Source organism: Drosophila santomea, chromosome X, assembly GCF_016746245.2.
Source record: "Drosophila santomea strain STO CAGO 1482 chromosome X, Prin_Dsan_1.1, whole genome shotgun sequence".
Taxonomy (NCBI): Eukaryota; Metazoa; Arthropoda; class Insecta; order Diptera; family Drosophilidae; genus Drosophila; species Drosophila santomea.
This window is the reverse complement of record NC_053021.2, coordinates 3703272-3723187: the sequence shown is the minus strand read 5'-3', so window position 1 is coordinate 3723187 and position 19916 is coordinate 3703272. Positions and strand designations below refer to the sequence as shown.

At 42.1% G+C, this 19916-nt stretch overlaps 1 protein-coding gene and 1 long non-coding RNA gene across 5 annotated transcripts in view; one reads left to right on the top strand and one right to left on the bottom strand.

Moving 5' to 3' along the window:
* LOC120455173 overlaps positions 1-19916 on the bottom strand; it is a 101782-nt gene that overhangs the window by 22902 nt on the left and 58964 nt on the right. For all 4 annotated transcript variants that reach the window (XR_005616724.2, XR_005616723.2, XR_005616722.2 and 1 more), the window contains exon 4: positions 11481-11549. This is a non-coding gene — a long non-coding RNA (uncharacterized LOC120455173). The remainder of the gene's footprint in view (positions 1-11480; positions 11550-19916) is intronic.
* Positions 11753-12704, top strand: LOC120455171. Its single transcript, XM_039641104.2, has one exon. It carries the CDS (start codon positions 11843-11845, stop codon positions 12467-12469), a length of 627 nt encoding a protein of 208 aa, XP_039497038.1. The 5' UTR covers positions 11753-11842; the 3' UTR covers positions 12470-12704.

The window sequence follows — 19916 nt, the reverse complement described above, 5'->3', positions numbered from 1 at the left end:
TTATTTTGCAAACAATAAAACAATAAATCAATCAATTATAAGTTAAACACTGCGACAAGAGCAATCGAAACCGAAAATAAGGCTTAAGAGCACAAAAGAAATGAACAGGCAAAAACCCCCAACATTTTAATGCCCACAAGTTGTGCCCATTTTGGGACAGACGAACGGTAGACTTGAGTTGCTTGATTGAGTTGATCTCTGGCTGGCGATATGTACTGTATAGCGTATGAATACTGTACTTGTAGTGCCTTTTCGATGTAATGACTTGGTGCTTTCTTTAGATTTAATTTAAGTGCATTTCTGGTATATTTTCCCACCCAAGTGTAGTTTGAATTACGAAAACTACTTTGGATCCAAGCGCCAAAATTGCAAGCCATGATTTATTTATTTATCCTTTTACGACGCCCCTGTCTGTTGCATATCATACGCATTATAATTTGTCAGTCCGGACATCAGGATCGCTGAACAGCAACAATATGGCAAAATAAACAAAAGAAGCTGGCCACCAAAACGGTGGCGGGGGCATTGGGCATTGAGCATTGCATTCAACTGCAATTTGCTGAACGTTGTTCGCCTGTCTCGTTCGCCGACTGTTTTTGGATTTTAGCCAAAAGCCAAAGGCAAAGGCAACAACAAAAAAAAGGCGACTCTGCCTTGGCGCCAAAGTGGGTCACTCGGCGGCAAAGACAATGAAAATAAAACCAACAATAGCTGCCAATTTGGGCGCACAAAATTCCTGGGGTGACAGGCGTCGACTGGGACTCGGATTCGAACTCCGATTGGGATTCGGATTCGGATTTAGTATCCAACTCCAAGCTCCACACACCAAACTGACCAAACAGACCAAACTGACCGCCTTACGCATGCCAATTAGGCAGAAGGAGAGTTAGACCTAGATCCCCCCGATCCTAGTCACAAGCTCCAAAGTCCTCTTCAAACAGAAGGAAAAAATGCAATGCATTTTATTTAGCTTGTAGCTTAGTTGCAAAACCCAAAAAAAGGTGTCATAATATATGGGAATATTTTCTCCCTGTGCAACTCTGGATATTTTAATCACTTTGAGGTGATTTGGGGAAAAGAAACAAATAGATTATTAAATGAATTAGAAATGTTTTGATAGTCTTTAAAGACAATGGAAATGGTTTCTATTGCCATTATGTTTTTAACGACTCCCCGAACTGAATTCGATCGATTTCAGCTTTGTCCCATGGCTCTTTTGTTGATCATCGGCTATTGGGGCCAAGAAAAAACCACAAGCCAAGATCCGAAATCCCCGATCAAGTCAAGAAGATTGTATTTCGCGATGTGTTCCCGATTTTCATGCCAATTTAATGCGAATTTAATGAGTGAACAGTGATGAGCAATCAATTATACACACTCAATTTGGTTGATTCTATAGCTGCTGCTATCGCTTGGCAAAGCCAATTGAATCATCTGCCCATAAAAAGAAGATCAAACGAGTTTGAGTTGAATATAGGGGGATATGGAAGGTCGAGGTGAAAAGTATAAAAGTACAAAAAGTAGCAAACAATTAGAACGGGAGCACAAAACAATAGTTATAGAAAAATCAAATAAATGGGTGGCCAGTACTAAATGTTTGGTAAAAACCCAGAAGAGCTGCATAGATTTATATTTGAAATTCTTCCACGACCAGGGGTCAGTTTCACAGAACCCAAGGGCATTGTAAATTGGGAAAAGGTGTATGCCATATGCCATGGCTTTTAAATTTATCTAACGGCTTTTGATATACATATACATACATTTTTGTTGTTGTCAGCTTCCCAAAATGATTTGCGGCCGCTTAAATACACAAATTTATCCCGGGGCACCTAAAACTCCACACCGATCGGCGACAAAGTTAAAATATTTGCCAAAACTTTAGCTAATGAACTGTTAATTGCCCAGAGAGCCCCAATACTGGCCGCTTAATTGCAGTTAATGGGTTAAGCTCTTACCTATTTCTGACACTTGATTATGCAAAGGTCTCGGATCTCGGATCTCGGCTCTCGAACTTACCCATACCATAATTAATTTCCACACCGCGAAAACCAACAATCTGAGTCGCCGGCTTTCGCCCCGAGGAAACGCGTGCGATTTGCTCGCGCCAAATTTGACAACATTTACGAAAGGCCTGCGGAAATGGCGGCTTTGCGCGTGTACGAACAATGTGATACCCTTTAATATGCAAAAAACAAATGAATAAAGGGTTAAAAAAGTACCCAAGAATTGGACATTAAAGAAAGTACAATTTTAGGAGAAAAAAACAATGCTGTCTCGCGGAAAGAGTGAACCAAACTGCAGAGATAGTGAAGGCAGGGATGTATGAAATGAATGTATTGAAATATGTTTTCATCAATAATTACATTTGCCGTTGGCCGTGGAGACGGACGACAGCTGCCACCTGGAGCCGCAGATCCCAAGATCCGCAGATCCGAAGATCCGCAGATTCGCAGATTCGCAGATGCGAAGAGTCGATGTTTCGAAGATCCGCGGGCGAGTTTGGGAGGTGGAAAGTTTGGGGGAGGCGAGGTGAGAGGGCAGACTGCACCGCTCTAATGGCATTTTAATAATAGATTACGACGCTGGCGACGACAACAGTAGATTAAGATGGAGCTGCCAGCGAGATGCCCTGAGACAAATGATGTTTGCCACTAAACAAATTTCGCAGACTCTTCGGTATTTTCCTTTTTTTTTAAGTGTTTGTGTGACAGTTGACAGTTAGGAGGAGAAGAAGCTGCAGAAGAGTGTCTTCGCCACGCAAAAAGTGACGGGCAGAGACGAGAAGAGAAGCGAAGAGCTGGCGACTGAAATTGACTGGGAGTTGCGAGTTCATCGCAAAGTCTCGGCATTATTTGCATAATTCAACTTTAATACAAATTGGCAACTCGAACAATTTGCGCTTGGACGGCCACACATTCACTTGGACACTTTTACACGGCGATCTGGACATTAGAGATGTGCGTATGCAGGATCGCTTCTATTTGAATATATATATTGAACATTAAAATGTATGGAAAAATAGATATTAGAGCTGGCATAGGACATTTCAAATATCCCATATGTATTTGGTATTTTATGTTGGTCTCGAGCAAATTCCTACCATCTCTACGCTGAGAACCAAAAGCTTTGCAATTCTTTTTTCTTTTCATTTGCGCGTTCTGTGGTTATATGTTTATTTTTTTGCCAGCTAATCATGCGCATGATCTTTGGGATGGATGCATGTGGGCACATTAGGGTTAGCACTCTCCGCCCCCTGATTCCCGATACCCGATTCTCCGATTCTCGGATTCTCGGAGTCCCGATTCTCTATTCTCGATTCCCGATCTCCGAGGCCGGGACTCTACGACTCACACTTGAGCACAATAAATTCCCATGACAACTAATTTAGCCGGCTTCTTGGTCGCTCTTTCGATCTTTTGTGATCGAAGTTTGCCTGCATTTATTTGCAGCGCTGTTTTCAGCTTTCTGTTTTTTCCTTTTGGTTTTATACCCACTGATCGGCCCGGCCCGACTCACTGCTGTTGTCTCATCTTTGCCGACTCTAGAATTTTTATTGACTTTGACTTTGTCTTTCAGTTCGAGTTTTCAGTTCGACTCGTTCGTTTTCAGTGCGGCTGTGGGTCTGCATTTGGTCAAATTATGTGGCCGGGCCTTAATGATCGTCTCTATGGAGATGCGATGCCACAAATGCTGGCCAAAGTCACCAAATTCCCCACATTACGTATACGACACGTGAGACGAGACGAGACGAGATGAATTGAATTGAAGCGATCTAAGGCCAAGGAGCCCATCCTCCACTCCATGCAATTAACCGCAAAGTGTCAAAGCCATGGCAACGGGTATAGCTGCCACTGCCACAGCAACGGCCACGCCCACTGCAGCCCACAAGTGTGGCAAATAACAATTATTAACTTTTCTGGCTACCCTAGGCTGCGGGTAGCATAGAATGCGCAACAAGTTGCCTGGCCGCCATAACTATACTATAAGAATGCATCAAACTTTACAGATGTACGCCATAAAATCATTCAACAATTTCTAAGGGAAAGCTAAAGGTGGATTAAAGGGTATAAGCAGTCGCTGCAACTCCTCAAGTGTGTCTTGTTGTTTGGTTAGGAGCAACTTGAGCCACGCGATGAGAGGAACATTGACGCCAACAACATGGAACAGCAATCTAAACAAATGGCCTACACCAAACGTTGTTTTCCATTCCATGTAGGATACGCGATCCAGATGGGATGCGATTCTTAGTTTTTTATTCAGTGTACTTCTCTTTTTTTTTTTGGCTCAACAACCGCGGGCGTAATGCGGATGACATTGACGCGAGCCAGGCGAAGCCATCCATCTGAAGATTGGAGCTTGGAACGCGCGGAACTGAGAGCTGGGACCTGAATTTGAGTCCCGTCTGTCAGGCGCAGATTGCTGCAGTTTGCCCCTGGCCTCTGTAATTTAACACCCACGCCAGGCTGTCAGGCAGAGCTCAATTCCCGATCCCCGTTCCCCGATCCCCCCGTGAAATCTGCCAGCCCAACGCCACTGGCCTGAATTTGAATTTAGCATGTGGCAACGTTTATTATCAGGTGTCGTCGCTTTTCAATCATTTTGTCCACTTCACTTCACTGCGGGAAAATTGGTTTTAATTGCATCGGCTCTCCCGTTAGGCACTGCGAAAAAACATATTTTTCGATCATGTTTGCATCACTTCAAACGATGTTATTTCCATATTTTTAACTTTTTTTTTAGTAGCCATTCTTGTCTGAGAATTCAATTAGCAGATATTGCACTGGTTTGCTTGGTTTTAAAAGTGCTGCACTCTCAGTGTAGCTCTCTCACATTTGGCGCACGAAAGGCGGAAGCAGAGCAAACAATTTGGCCAATAATTTGTCAATCAAGAATTAACGATCGAACGGAGGCCATAGAGAATGTGGGATCGCGCAGCCGAAGGATCCCAAGGGGGGTCAGAATATGGCAGAATATGGGGATAAGGGGGGCACTTCTCTCAACGGGGTGGGGCCTGTACTCCTGTACTTATTGCGATAAAGCCAATGATTTTATGAGCGAGTTGCCAGCAAGTTGTCAGGCATAGTAAAGTTACATAACTGCAGTTTAGAGCACGCGACATTTTGTCGCAAGTTTACGGTCGACGACAGGCAACAGATGCAACTCCAAGAAGTTAAAGATGAAGATGAGGTAACTCCCCGCAGCAGGAGCATCGTCATCATTATCATCATCATCATGATGAACATCCCAGTACTAATAGCAATCCCAATCCCAATCCCAAGGAAACGAACCGAATCGAAACTGGAGATGCCCAGCACTGCGATAAGACCCTGAATTATGATTAGACAACACTCATATATATATACACACAAATGCTATACGTGAGATGGCGATTTGGTGCCGGGTGGGGTGCCTTTTGTTGCCTCAAATTATGGGGCAATGAAACAATTCACAATGAATGAGTAATGGACAAATGCGAACGCGGTATTGGCGACAAATTTGGTCTGTGCATTCTAACTATAAGTTGCTAATAATGATTAGACAGCAATTGCTTGGTGTTTAGCCAACAAAATTTCGATTACTTGAGTTGTAGTTGAAAATGGTGATTTAAAAAATGTAGACAAGTTCATAATTGATGCGAGTAGTTGTGGTTACTATATAACTTCGCTGACTTTTCATTGACTGCGCACGAAATTTTGTTGTGCATGTGCCTTTGGTTTTTATCAGCCACATTTTGCGACGCTTGGCTGCGTTTTCCTTTTCTTAATCAGTCAAAAAAAGGCAAAAGATGATCAAAACGACGACGACGACGAAGAAGCAGCAGCTGATGATGATGATTTTGATGAGGAAGAAGATGAGGAGTACACCGTTCTATGGAGTAATTATTGCTATATATATTACTTGATGATATACATACATATATACGAGTTAGTTGGGAGGCAATGAGCATGGCAAGTGCTCTGCCCTTGCAGTAGTAGCTGGTTAGAAGAATGTTATATAACTTAAGCCAGCTGTATACCCTGCAACGTGGGGGTTTGTTAGACATTTGGTTATTTCAATAGAAGGAATTAGCATGAAAAGTAACAAACTATGAGGCTTTACAATAAGTTAAGAGAGAAAGAAAATTGCTAGCAAAAGTGGCTGATATCTTGCGCACCTAGGATATTTGGTAGTCTTATACTTTCGGGGCTCTAAAACCACTTGGCTCGGTTCATTTTCGTTGGTGCGCTGTGCTTATGATTTATGATGCTTGAAAGATAAATTCTGGCAAACGCTCTTGTTAACTGCCGCTGTCAATAGTCGCTCGACTGATGGCAGTCATCCGTCTATATAAGATATGCTATCCCCCCCTGCCATTCCATTCCATTCCATTCCATTCCATACCATTCCATTCCCGATAATGATAATGATGCTATGCGCAGTAGTGTCAATGCTCTGTAGCGGTGAATTTGCGTTAGTACTGCTTCTGATTTCTGAATACCTCTGCACTGCCAATGCCTCTTCTGCTCAGCATTTCCTTGTTGTTTTATTTGTTTTGCTAAAAAACTCAAGCATCCCACTTGCTAAAGTCGCCGTCGTCCCACTCTTGAGCACATTACGTATACGCCGCGTACGCCTTGGGTTATCGCAACAGTGTATGTATGTGTGTGTGTGTGTGTGTTTGACTGCCCAAAAGGCATTTATATGCTATAATTTTAAAAATCAAAGAAAATTGATCATCTACAAGTGCGGCAGAACGCCGTCCACTATTGCACACTTACAGTCGTGGCCAAGACGTTAGTAATCTCAGCATGGTTTGTGTTATATTTATTCAATTAGGCTGAATAAAACAAGGAGCCATTTGCAGTCTTTCATTATTTCACTGCAGGTTTTTGAGCAACAATTTTTTGGTTTCTTTTGCATTTTCAATTGCATCTTGGGCCGTGCAACCCACGGTCGCTGGCTAAATTGTAATCGTAGTTGTGGTGGCCGTTGTAGTTGCAGTCATGCCTTGAATTTCGCTTTGATGGTCGCCGCATTCGCATAAATCAATAAAAGTGCAGCCGCTCAAGAAGAGGAAGAACGAGAAGCAGCAGCAACAGCAGCTAAGGCAACAACAATTACAACACCAGCAACAACAACAGGAACAACAACTGCCAAAGGAGGACCACGAAAAGCTAGGAAAATGCGGCGAAATTTCCATGTCTTGACAGATAAGGAATAATTTGGTGGAGGCCAGATAAAATAGCTATCAACTTTAATAAATTTCAGATGGCGGAAGGCAACATAACTTTATTCCTTCTACGCACTTTTCCACATAGTTTATCTTTCATAAAACTAACGAAGAATGTATATAAACATTTAGATTTGGTAACGATGTTCATCACAACGATCCGTTCAGAAGCGTAGAGAACCTAATGATATATAATGGTTATTCGGTTTCGGTTTCAGAAACAACAAATTGCAATTTTTACGACTGGGAATCTCGTGACAAATGAAACTTTCTTCCCCCAAAAACTGGCGATAGGAATCAGTGAACAAGTTTAAAATGCCATCGAAAGGCAAGAGAAAAATTCCCAAATAACCAAAATGGGCTGAAAACCAAGAAATCAAAAAATGCACACAGGTGGAGGTGGAGGTGGAGGTGGGTTCCATAAATTTTCATTAGAAATGCATGCGGCTGCAGCTAAATGATAAGAGACTTTATGACCCTTGTTGATATAAAATCTGGCTTTAATTGAAAATAAAAACGCAGAAGAGCTGGAATTATTGAAATGAAATTTAAATAATTTTTAATGAAACACTGTTTTTTTTTCTTTTTGTTTCTTCTTGTGGAGCATCAAAGTGGCGTGGAAAAAGAAGCAAACAAAGGGCATCATCGTAAAGAAGACTATATCTACATCTGGTAAATTAATGCATCTTCTTTGCCCCAAGTACACCAAAACAAATGTGGTGAAAAAGATTACAAATGTAATATATTGGGATAATACAAATTGTATTCATTTCATATTAAGTTGGTATTTGTATATACTAAGAATATATTTGTTACGTATCACTTTGAATGACTAATTTAAGCTAAAGATCGAGAATATTTTTGCCCCAGTGCATGCCTATTTATTAACCTCTCTTTCGCTCCGTGTGTGTGGTAAAAGAAGTTGATTTTTTGTCGGTTTTAATATTCGTGCTACCGTTAGAATCAACAGCGCAGAGTGGTGTGGAAAATTCGTGGAAAGCGGGGAGGGGAAATTGTTAAGGGGGCGGCGTCAAAGTCGACGCTTCGCCAGCGCCGGCGTCTCTTTGGTAAAACATTAATTAAATTAATTAACCAACTCGTGCCAAGAATTTCATACCGCAGCAGATGAGCAGCAAACCAAGAAAGAAAGAAGAACACATCTATGTACGTTGAGTTAAAGTCGTATACTCGTATACTCGCATATATATTCCAGACATCGCCTTGGAACGCATAATTAATGCGCTCAGTGCGCAGAACCAGATTAAAGTGCGCCTTGCGCACATGTATACAGATATACAGATATATACAGATATATACAGATATATACAGATATATACAGATATCTGCAGATTTATATGTATCTATTTAGACATGTATCGCTACATATAGCACCATCCTTAGCCGCTTGGGCTTGCTGTTAAGTCAGTCATCTGAGGTGAAAGATCGGATCCGTCTTCCGGCAATTGAAAATGATTCTTTCGGTTTAATAATGCCGCGTTAAGTGGGTTTTACTTTTATTACTACTTTTCCCGAAATGAATGGCTTTTATGATTTATTAATGAGGGGAAACTTTGAGGGGAAGTTATTAATTGCTACGGTTTAGATTGACAGAATAACCGTTTTGCTATCTACAACAATTACTTATATTGATATCTAATTTAATTCCTTTTCACATTTAATTAATCCAATATTTAATCGAACAGACTTGCACCAATTTTGTGGGCCTTTTGTTGGCCACATCTCGCATCTCTGCATTAAGGGCCAAAAGCCAATTAATCTTGGCCAACACGAAGATGCCTCTGAATACGTTTTCCATATCCGTTAGCAGTTTGGAAGCTTGGAATGTTTTCACATTGATTCAAAAGATTCAAAATATCGCGACACGTGCCAAGGGAGCCACCACCACACAAGCCAGCGAGACATCAATCAATTGCGCTGATTGAATGCATTCGAAACCGAAACCCAATGAAAATAAAGAAAGGGGCATCTGCGAAAGTAAATAAATAAAAAACAAAAAGGCAGCCTCCAACAAAGTGTGAAGTTGGGATATAAAGTGGCGCTTAATTGCGAGCGATTAATGAAGCAAGAATCCCCGATCCCCCATTTCCCATTTCCCATTCCCCAAAATCCAAATCCAATGCCCAGTTTCGAGGTGCCCAGGGCAATCGGCTTCTTTTTTCTGTTTTTTTTTTCCTAGTGTAGCCGCTCTGCTGTCGTCGCCTGTGTCAGGTGTTATGTGTCAAGTGTCAGGTGTCAGGGCAAGGGGCAAAAGTTTAACGGTTCTCCCAGCCACCAATCAACGCAAGAAACCCAACAACAACAGAAAATCCACAAAAATCCAAAGAAAAAAAAAACACCACATGAAAAGCGAAACAATCCAAAAAGCTTACAACAAAATTAACACGAAAATCGCCGGCAGCCAAATGGCCAACGAACTCCATTCCATTGGCAATTGGAAGGTCGCCGTCGTCATGAAAATGTATACATACTTGTGAATATGTATATGTATGCATATCCTACACTTCCAATATATGGCTACAAAAATAAAGCTAAAACAAAGAGCAATATCAAGTGCAATAAACCATAAACTGATGGAATCCCAAATTGAATATAACTATCGAAGAAAACTGCAAAGGCTGAAAACGAAATAGCCGTTGCGTAGGGAAGACGACTGTTGAAATACCCTAGATACCCATTAATTTAACTAGTTTAACTATATTAACTATTAACTATTTTAATTCTAAAACTCAACTATTATAGGTTTTTTTTGGGGTTGCCTCTCCGTCGGTGGGATTAGAATAAACTTGAGCTTAAATTGTGCGGATATGGCGGATATCTTTGGCATCATTGAGCGTTTCCAGGAATATAGCACTAGATACTGTGTAGTCAAAAATCAATATGATTCTACAGTTCTCCAGTTCTCCGATTCTCCGTGACACAATTTCGAGTCAAAGGAGCGAAGGGCGACGGATGACGGAAGTATCAGACTTCGTGGCCCGCCGATTAATATGGAGAACGACAGCACTTGCCGCAAATGGTGTGCCAACTTCCGATCAAAAGTACGTCTATATACAAATCGAAAATCGAAAAGAAGGCGGCGAGAAGAAGAGCCCAAACCATAAATCACAAGAGCGTATGTTGTGTATGTTGACAACACTGGCAGCATGACAATTGCCACCTGCTGCGCCGAAAGGAAATCCCATTAATGACAAAATCAATAAATTCATAATTCCATCCAAAGCACCAAAGGCATCACAAATGTAAAATAAACAAATCGAGAAGATATATACACAAAAACCGAACGAGCATTGGCAGACAGAATGCCGTTAAATCAGCGCCTTAAGTACAATATTAAATTAAAGACCCACCAAATTCTCCAATGCGCGGGAACAGAAACCAAATAATTTAAATGCAAACTCAACGGGAGGGGAGGCGAGAATGAAATTGATTTGTCAGATAAATCAAAAAGTGATCTAAACAACAGGGTCTGCAGCCAAGAAAACATAAACAGAAACCGAAGCTTGCACAAAGAATTCAAGAACTTTGTTCGACGATTTTAGGGACTGAAATCCTAAGATTAAAGACTCGAGATCAATATACAATATATTGAAGAAAAGCTGGAGTTTTATCTTCTACGATTGAAGATTATCTGTGACAGAATAAATGAGGTGGCACATCTGAAAATGGGGAATGTGAGAAAGAATTTTACTACTCTAATAAATCCTGCCATCGATTCCTTCTATTAATTAATTAAATTTGACTGTGGCTGAAAATCAATTAAATAAAAACCACTGCTGCTGCATTCGAACGGATTATGCAATCACAATCTGCCGAGTGTTTTCTTCCGGAAAAGTCAATCAGTCCATCACTCAATCGACGATTGAGGATTGAAGGAAGCCAAACAGTTGGCAGTCTGCAGACTGCCGTTGCATTAATCACCCAATGCTTTGCAGGCAAATCAGAACCGATCCATCGCATCCATCGCACTCGTCATAATTATCGATGATAGCTCGACTCTACTCAACTCAACTCGACTCAACTCGACTCGACTCCAACGTGTCATGTCAAGCACCCCCCTCCTCTCTCGTTATATTGCTTAATTGAAATAATGCCGCCCGTAATTGAATCAATTAAATCGGCAGCAAATCAGCACCAGCAAATGAATAACACCACTGTTGGGTATCTATGAGTGGCGTCTTAACAAATAAAGCACAATCCTATACGAATCGAGACATTCGGCTTAATATTTTAAATTAAATTAAAGACTCACCTCTCTGCTATCAATATGCTTGAATCTTCCTCTCAGCGCACAGTTTTCGAAATCGAGGAGTTTCAAAATCTGTATGGATTAAAGAAATAAAGTGAAGATATCATGTTAGAAAATTATTTAATAACAATTAATGATTGGATTTACTAAATCCCAAATGCATAAATTCCCCAAAACCTATTAGGGAGCTAATGGAATCGCCACTTTTTCAGGGCACTTCGTATTCAAGTCACGACCCAGATTGTGTGAGTCATTCGACCCCAGCAAACTGCTGGCCATCTGTCTACCTTAGTGTGTAATTATTTTGGTATTTGCCGCAGTTCGAAATCGAAATGAATCGATTTCGAGACACACACAGTGAATAGATGGAGCTTGCCGGGATTTGGATTGGGATCAGCTTGTGGCTTCTGCTCCATTTCAGCCGTATCATGGTCATCGCTGCCCACGACACATGCACCGATTGTTCGCAGTACAAGGGGCAACTGCCGGAGAGATGCGCGTATTTGGTGGAGGAGGTACAGGTGTTTGAGCGAAAGTGCGGCGGCACCTATCCGCTAATGGCCTTCACCAAATATCGGGATACCTTCGTGAAGACCGGCGAGCCATTTGCCCTGTATATGCCCAGCTCGTTGGATCTGGTCATGGTGCTGATGAAGGATTCGCCATTGCAGAACTGTGCGCGTATTCAAGTGGGCGATACAACCACGTTCTTTTGCCTGGACGATAGCAGCAATGAGACGATCAAACTGAAGGTGGCCCACATGTATTGCTTCCCATTTCACATCCAGCTGCCGGATGATCTGATGCACGAGTGCCTCATTGAGAACAAGATGACCAATGGCTATCTGAACGATGTCCTCCGCACTCGACGCGGCATCATCCACTATACCTTTGGCGATAGTCGGGGCCATCGGCTCATTTGTGGATATTTCTGGCCGAATCTCCTGCTCCTGCTCCTCCTCCTGCTCATCCTCTCCTCCTGCTATCGATGATGAGTCGTTAATTTTTATGCGAGCTGCCATAAAGATTGATCGGTTATGCCAAAAGGGGATCGCTTATGCATTAAGTAAAAATTGCTTAAAACAAAAACGCTAAAGCTGAGTAAATATATATGTGAATTGCCATCTCTTATCGTTGGCCTTGCTCCTGGCCATCTCCATCTCCATGTCCTTTCAGCCGCCGGCCCTTGTTGTGTATTTACTTTATGGCAAAACGAATGAAACTGTATTAACGCATTGTTTGTTTTCATTGGATGACGCAGGAGGCGGAGGGCAGGCGTCTGAGTTTCCATGGCTAAAGCCAAGGCAAGCGTTAACCTCTTCCGCTTGCATGGAATTCGAGAGCAAACAATCTTGTTACGTCTTCATAGTGCTGATTAGTTTTCTGATTTTCCTTTATAGATCTTAAGTGAAATAAGGTGCTAGATTTAATTAAAATTATCCAAGAGTAATGCTGCCGTAATTACAAAAACCTTTTCCCATTGCACCCATTTCTGGTTACACATGTATAACTAGCACATCGTATAACTGACCACATCACGTTGCAGTTGGTGATCCAAAGATCGGTCACCTGCGCCGGCCTGGCATGCGTACTCGCCAAATTTCCATCCACATTGCAAAACCTTAGGCGCGATCGTCGATCTGCGCTTTTCATACATATCCAAACCAAATCTCCAAGTCTCGGTCCTCTAATTCCCATTCATCCGGTCGCTTGTAGTCGCGTCTAGCGGTTTCCCCCGACTGCAAGGAAAAGCCTTGGCGCGACCATCGACCAAATTGTCGATGCGGCGATCTGAATGCAGAACATCAACATCGGCATCAGCATCAGTATCAGCATCAGATATATACTCTCGAATATATATGTACATATATATCGAGTACTCCAGTTCGATCGCTTTGCGACGATTTGCATTTTGGGCATTGGCCCGGGTTAAGGAGAATCATGGGTTTCAGCAACAGTTGTGCTGTGTGCACAAATGCCGTTGTCCGCACAGTGGTCACAGTTACCACTTAGTCCACTGTATTTAGGAAACAACAGTCAAATTATTTAACAAGGTGTCTGAAAGTATGCAACACCATACTTTGAATGTGTTGCAAACAGTGCAAGTCTTGCTTAAAAGTAGTATGCTTTGATTTGAATTGAATATTTTCAGGACGCCATCCACTGTGCCACAAGAAAAGCACCCACATGCAAGTGGTTTTTCTTCTACTTGCCGTGGTTTCGGTTGTTTTAAATTCTGGTATTCTTCTGGTATTCATAGGAATTGCCAATTGATTTTCAGTTTCTATTGACCGCACCGCACCGCCTCGCACCGCAGTTGTCACGTGTTGGGGCTGGTCAGCCCCTCATTCCCTGCATTTTTCCACGCCCTCTTCTCCACTTCTTTACAGCCACCCTTCACAGCCCGCAATGCGACCCACATCAGGATCCCTTGCCCCATCAACTCATTACGCATCTGGCACACTTGAGTTCAATCAAATGCCAAATGCTGCAGCAGGTGGGGTCTGTTCTTTCCCCCAACTCCTCGACTCTCCAACTCCCCGACTCCTCGCACTTTGTGCTTTACGGTGATAATTGCGCAAAGGCTTTGGAACGATCTGTCCAGCCATTTGCATAAATTTCCCTTGCGAAAGCAAAGACTCTGGAGGAGGGAAGCGATGGCGACGACCACACAAACTGGGACTCCACAGAGACCTGACTTCACTTCTCCACACGAGAAACAATTTTTACATATTTTTATTATCGCTTCACTTGAACATGGCTTTCTGATTCTGTACTTGCTGTACGAGTATAGATGCCGCCTTCAGCTTGACGCAGTTTAGTGAAATGCAATAAAAGTGTAACTTAATTTAAAAGTTATTTTTAGGGAATTTAAGAAACATATGCTAATATGCTTATGCTTTTTTCTGTGCAGCCAAATGGTTGGCCAGTGGCTAACCATGTCATAAACAATGATTAGGTGGCTGCTGGTGGTTCTGGTGGTGCTGGTGGTTCTAGTGGTGCTAGTAGTGGTGTGTATTAAAACGGTTTCCATGTTGCAAATGGTAGCGATCATCCTCCCCCTGCTGCCTCCTCTCCTCCCTCCTCTCATCTATCCTCTGCTGACTTCGATGGCAGTGAAATTGCATTATAAATTAATTAGTCAACTATTTTACCAGCACACCTGTGAGGGGTGACCGGGCAGGATGGTAGGTTGGATGGAGAAAATCTCCCATAGACGGAGTTTTTCAGAACAAATCAGTAACAAGGCAGCAGAAACAGTAGTGCTTGAATCCAAAGACGGACATCTCCGGGGGCTTTGGGAACATTGTGAACGGCTACCGAAGAGATTCCCGCCACAAATGAGTTTCGTTTCGCAGATTCGCGGAATGTTGCTGCCGCTCATTAAATGTATGTATGTGCGAGTATTTAGCCATTTGATTTCCCTAATGCTTTCCGTAAGCGAAATTGATGGTATTATACCATCGACTTGCCCCCTGCATTTGAGTTTAATTTAATGATTTACCAACCACTGAAATAGGTTTTCTGTAGTGTTGAAGAGTTCTGTGCATTATATGAATAATTTAAAATAGTTTATATTATTCCACAGTGAATCTTCCCACACGTGCCGCCCAATCCTCGCGGCGGCGGCAATCAAAGTGGTATTCTTTGGCGATTTGGACACGCCTACTTAGTGACAGCTAATTGCTGTAGCCGACTATTAAATGGATGCTTAGTTATTCATTAGGACCCATCGACGACACCTTAACAGAAGGAGATCGATGGGCGTGGCAAATTGGCTAAGAAGACTGGTGGCAAGTTATCTAAATTTAGAGGGGGGCCCCCACTGAAAAGGGACATTAATCAGTCGATAAGTTAGTTTCGGGGCTCCTGTCGTCTGGGCAATAATTAAAACATTCTCTTTGATGGTGACGATGGAAGACAATTCATGCCCAGAGATCGGACATCTCTTGGCGTTAAAACAATAAGCGGCCAATAAGCCAAACAAAGCGAATATGCAGTTAACTTAACGGTAGAGCGTGAAGAAAAACATAAATAAAGTTTGTCAAAGAGCCCTAAGAGCTCTCATATCGAGATAAACAAATTTACAGTGGAGCCTCGCTAGCAGCGCTGGTAAATTGTATAATTGTCAAAAGCAATTTACACATGTCCATGTATAGAAATGCACATTATAGAAACGCAACAAGAACAATCGCCTTGATGTAACACAAATAACTATTGGTTAGCTTTCAGTGTTGATCCATTTATAACAGACTCGATATCTGTAACTTAAAAAGTAGCATAAGAACCGTAGATTAAAGGCAGGTTTCACTGTCGATCGATGAAGATCTTTGACCGCCAATCGATTTCGTTTTCCGACGTCCCTGACACATGAACTTTGACTATTAATGGAACACGAGCGAGAGTAAAAGAATGCCCCCCCTCCCCAAAAAAGAATGTGGACGGTGGGTTTGAAGAAAGTACCGTTCGGCGGAGGGGAGTGGAGGGCGGGGAGTGGTGGTCATCTTCCTCAGCAGCTTTTCGGATCTTTTTTGGCTACTTTGGGGGCTACTTCTGGCCCTTTGTCACCCCAACGATTTGTGGCAACAATAGACAATTTGAAATCTTGATCAAACCTTTTGTTTGGTTCGTTTCGCTGTTCGTTGACTTTTGTCACCCATCGTCGCCCATCGTTGGGAATATAGAAAAATACAACAAATAAATCGATTCGATACGATTAACAGCCTCCTCGTCTGTCCTATAAACACCATCGCAATCGGTATTGCACCGCCACTTTTCTATTTCGATTCCACAAGTGCTGTTTATTTTTATTTTTAACAATACCGACACATTCGCAGAGACGCATTGTGTGGCGGGTTTCGTTGGATTATATCATCTTGAAAGGGCTGTGGCTTTGTTTTCTTGGTAGCCTGTGTATATCTGATAGAAAATTGGTTTAACATTTCTTTGCTGATTTCAATATATTTATTGTCTCCTTATTTTTCGCAATCTATTTTTGGACCCTTTGTTCGCGACTTTCGTCTTATGCAAAGTGCGTGAAGGTGACTGGACTCCGGACTTTTTTTCTATATAAATATTTGTCTATACTAACTCCGCACCTCCACCAAACCACCAACCCATCAATAAGTAAACGTTTTTCTAGGCCCTTGTGTTTGGAATACCACAAGTCTAATTGGCTCTTTATAATACTCGTAGTTGTTACCTAAGTCTTGCACTTGAATAATTTAGTATAAAATATAAATCAAATAAAGTTAATAAATTGATATTTGCATTACAGGAACGCAATTGCAGAAACATAGAGCTGCCTTATCTTGCCTTATTTTAACGGCGCATTCAGAAATTGCCGGCTGGCTGAATATGATTTATTTGAATTCACCTGCCTCGAATACGAGCCTACATTTGTGTACATCTATATTTGGGCGTGGCTTCCATCTCGTTAGCAGCGTCACCTGCAGCATTAATTAAGAAACAAATGGCAGCGAGCATGCCTCAAAATGGACTCGCGCTAGATGGGCAGAAAAATGAAGCTATAGAACGAAAGCGTGAGTCTCGATGAGGCGGGGGCAACTGGGGGGGAAATGGGAGGAACTGGGGATCCGGGCGGGCGGGCAAAGACATTCATAGATGCCCAGGAGAGATTGCCGCAACAAGATTCTTATCACCGGCAACTGCGATGGAGCCAACTGCCACCTGCCACCTGCCACCTGCAGCCTGCAACATCAACATCTACAACAGCATCAACAGCATCGCGGCAAAATCTGGAGCCTGTTCGGCAATCCACAATCCAGGGCGATGATAAAGTTATAAAAAACGGAGCATTTCCGATTAAGTTGATTGTCGAAAATTTGCAAACAGATGAAATATTTCAGCAATGTGATTTAATGGCTGTGTGGTGGTGGCATCCACACGGTAATTGCAAACGCCAGCGGGGCGTTTTGCTATAGCAAAACAAGACACACTTCGAGAAAATAATCACAAAGCAAAATATGGGCAACATTTAAAAGGACTCTCAAATAATATGTATCTACTTTTTAAACTAAAATTATTAAATTATATTAAAAAGTGCAAGTGGGGTGAATGGATCTACAGTGAACTAAGCTGTTAAGCTGATTTAATAAAGTATTAGCAGCTTCTATCTATTTTTCCAAGTGCTGTGGCAACCTCTACGGTCCAGATTCGTGGCTACCGCTGTTGTTGGCCACCTGTTTTGTCATCCATTAGCCATCTTCCTCTGCATCGAACCTCTTGTTTGCCTCTTTGTCTCAGGGGTTTGGCGTTCGGCATTTGGCGCTTGGGGTTTGGGGTCTGGGGCTGGTTGCATGCAACGCCTGCTTAATGGCATTTGGAAATTTGTCAATCGTTGTTGGGCAGTGGCAGTGGCAGTAACAGCTCGTGTTACCCCCTTTTTCCGCTGCAGCGGAAGAGCTAAAAAATTGGCCAAAGCGGTTCTTCTGGGGCAGAAGCGACCACCCCGCCCCCCCCCCCCCCCCCCCCCCCCCTTTTCCCGTTTTGCCCCATAAGCCATCCTCTTCGATCTAACGAAGCAATTAATTTTGCCTGGCACGTTCCCCGGTAGTGGCGTGGATCGTAGCTCCGGTTTCGTCTGCTTCCAGTTGTGATTTTTCCCATTTTTTTGTATTCAGCTTCTGCAATTTAAGTTGATGTTGCGCTAAGTGCTGCCATTGCCCCAGGGGTGTGATAAGGGGGTAAGGGGGCAAGGGGACAAGGGGACATCGGATTCGGATTGAGGGGAAGCTGCGGTCCATCATTTAAATGACGAATTGAGTCAAGTCCAACCGGCCGGCCAAGACACGCGCTATACTCCATATTAATTCCTGATCGTTCCTTTCTTATACATGTGACACCCGGCCGGCAACATGCAACATGCTATATACTATATGCAATATGCAACATGTTGCCAGCCACTTTGTTGCCAGCGATAACAGACACGCACACAGATGCATTAGCATCAGATATATCTGCGATATGTTAACAGATTGAAGCTGGGAAATTGATTGATGGACACGACAGCCGACGGTGAGATGCAACAAGCTAGTGGCAACCGTGCCAACGTGACAAAGAACATTGTTACACTATGTTCGTTAGCTTTTAATATTTGGAATACATTATTATAAGCAATCTTAATAGGCTCAATGCTTTGGCTACTACAAATACAAGCTGCAACTTAATTAAGCACTCTTATAAAACATAATTGCGGATGGGTAAAAGTCAGAGAACCATATATACAAGCAATTTAACAGTACTGTGAGTGGCGAGAACGCCAATGGCCGTCTGCCATTACTAGGAAGTATTTTCTTGGCTGCATACACTGCGCTTTATTACGCCATATTTGCACAAACATTACCGAAAGCCCCTTGCCGGCAACTCGGTTAACCTGTCCATAAAGCGGAGACAAGCAGACGATGTCGCTGTTTGTTTGCCTTCTTGAGCGGTGTTAATTGTCATAAAACGAAACGATGCGTAGAGCAATAAGCATACATATAAGCATACATACATATATACTGGAAGGAATTTATATAAACATATACATATACATATACATATATATTTATATGTATAGGGGGACTATACCACCTTGATGAGGTGTCTATGGGGCCGTTGATAAGCACTGCTTTTGGCCTGTTCACATTCCGTTTGGCATTCACCGCATTCTTTTGGTCAACTACCGCCCAAAAGCCATCCAATCAATCGCACTTTATGGCATCATTATGCTAATGTTCAATTGTGCATTGTCTCTCGCTGGATACTTATATATACTTATATATACATACATATGTATATAATTATATACCCCCCAAAGACTCGAAAAGCCCCCTCGAATTACCAGCGACTTTAGATTATTGTACAACGTTTACAGTTTGTTTGTGTCGTCGTTCATTCATTTCCATATGGACACGCTCATTTGATTAGCATACACATGGAGGGAGGAGTCGTACATCTGCATATAAATCTATATCTTTGTACATATCAAAGTATATATATTGATACAATATATATATATATATATATATATTGATTTGTGTTTTGATTTGTTTAGCATTACGTGTGCGCTGCTGCTCGCTCATTTGACCCAATTTGTTATGCAAATATTATGAGTTTTATTCTCGCTCTTGGAAGATCTTAGGAATTTTCAGCCATGGCAAAAAGATACGATTTTCCAGACTTTTGTCCAGCGGGTTTCATTGTTATTTCATTGTTCTTCGACTGTCTTTTTTGTTTCTGCGTCTGCGCATTGTCTCGGAATTGTCTGGAATTTGCATTCACTGATGTCATCATGATTAAAACAGAAATAAAATAAATCCAAAAGGAACTCACAAAAATTCCCCAAAAATTGCATTCAAAATGTAAACGATTGTTCTTTATAGGAAAACATTAAATAATCTTAAAATTTGTTATTGTTCTTACGGGATTTTGAAA

Coding starts and splice junctions, on each gene's coding strand:
- LOC120455171 (XM_039641104.2), top strand. CDS start 11,843: ATGGAGCTTGCCGGGATTTGGATTGGGATCAGCTTGTGGCTTCTGCTC.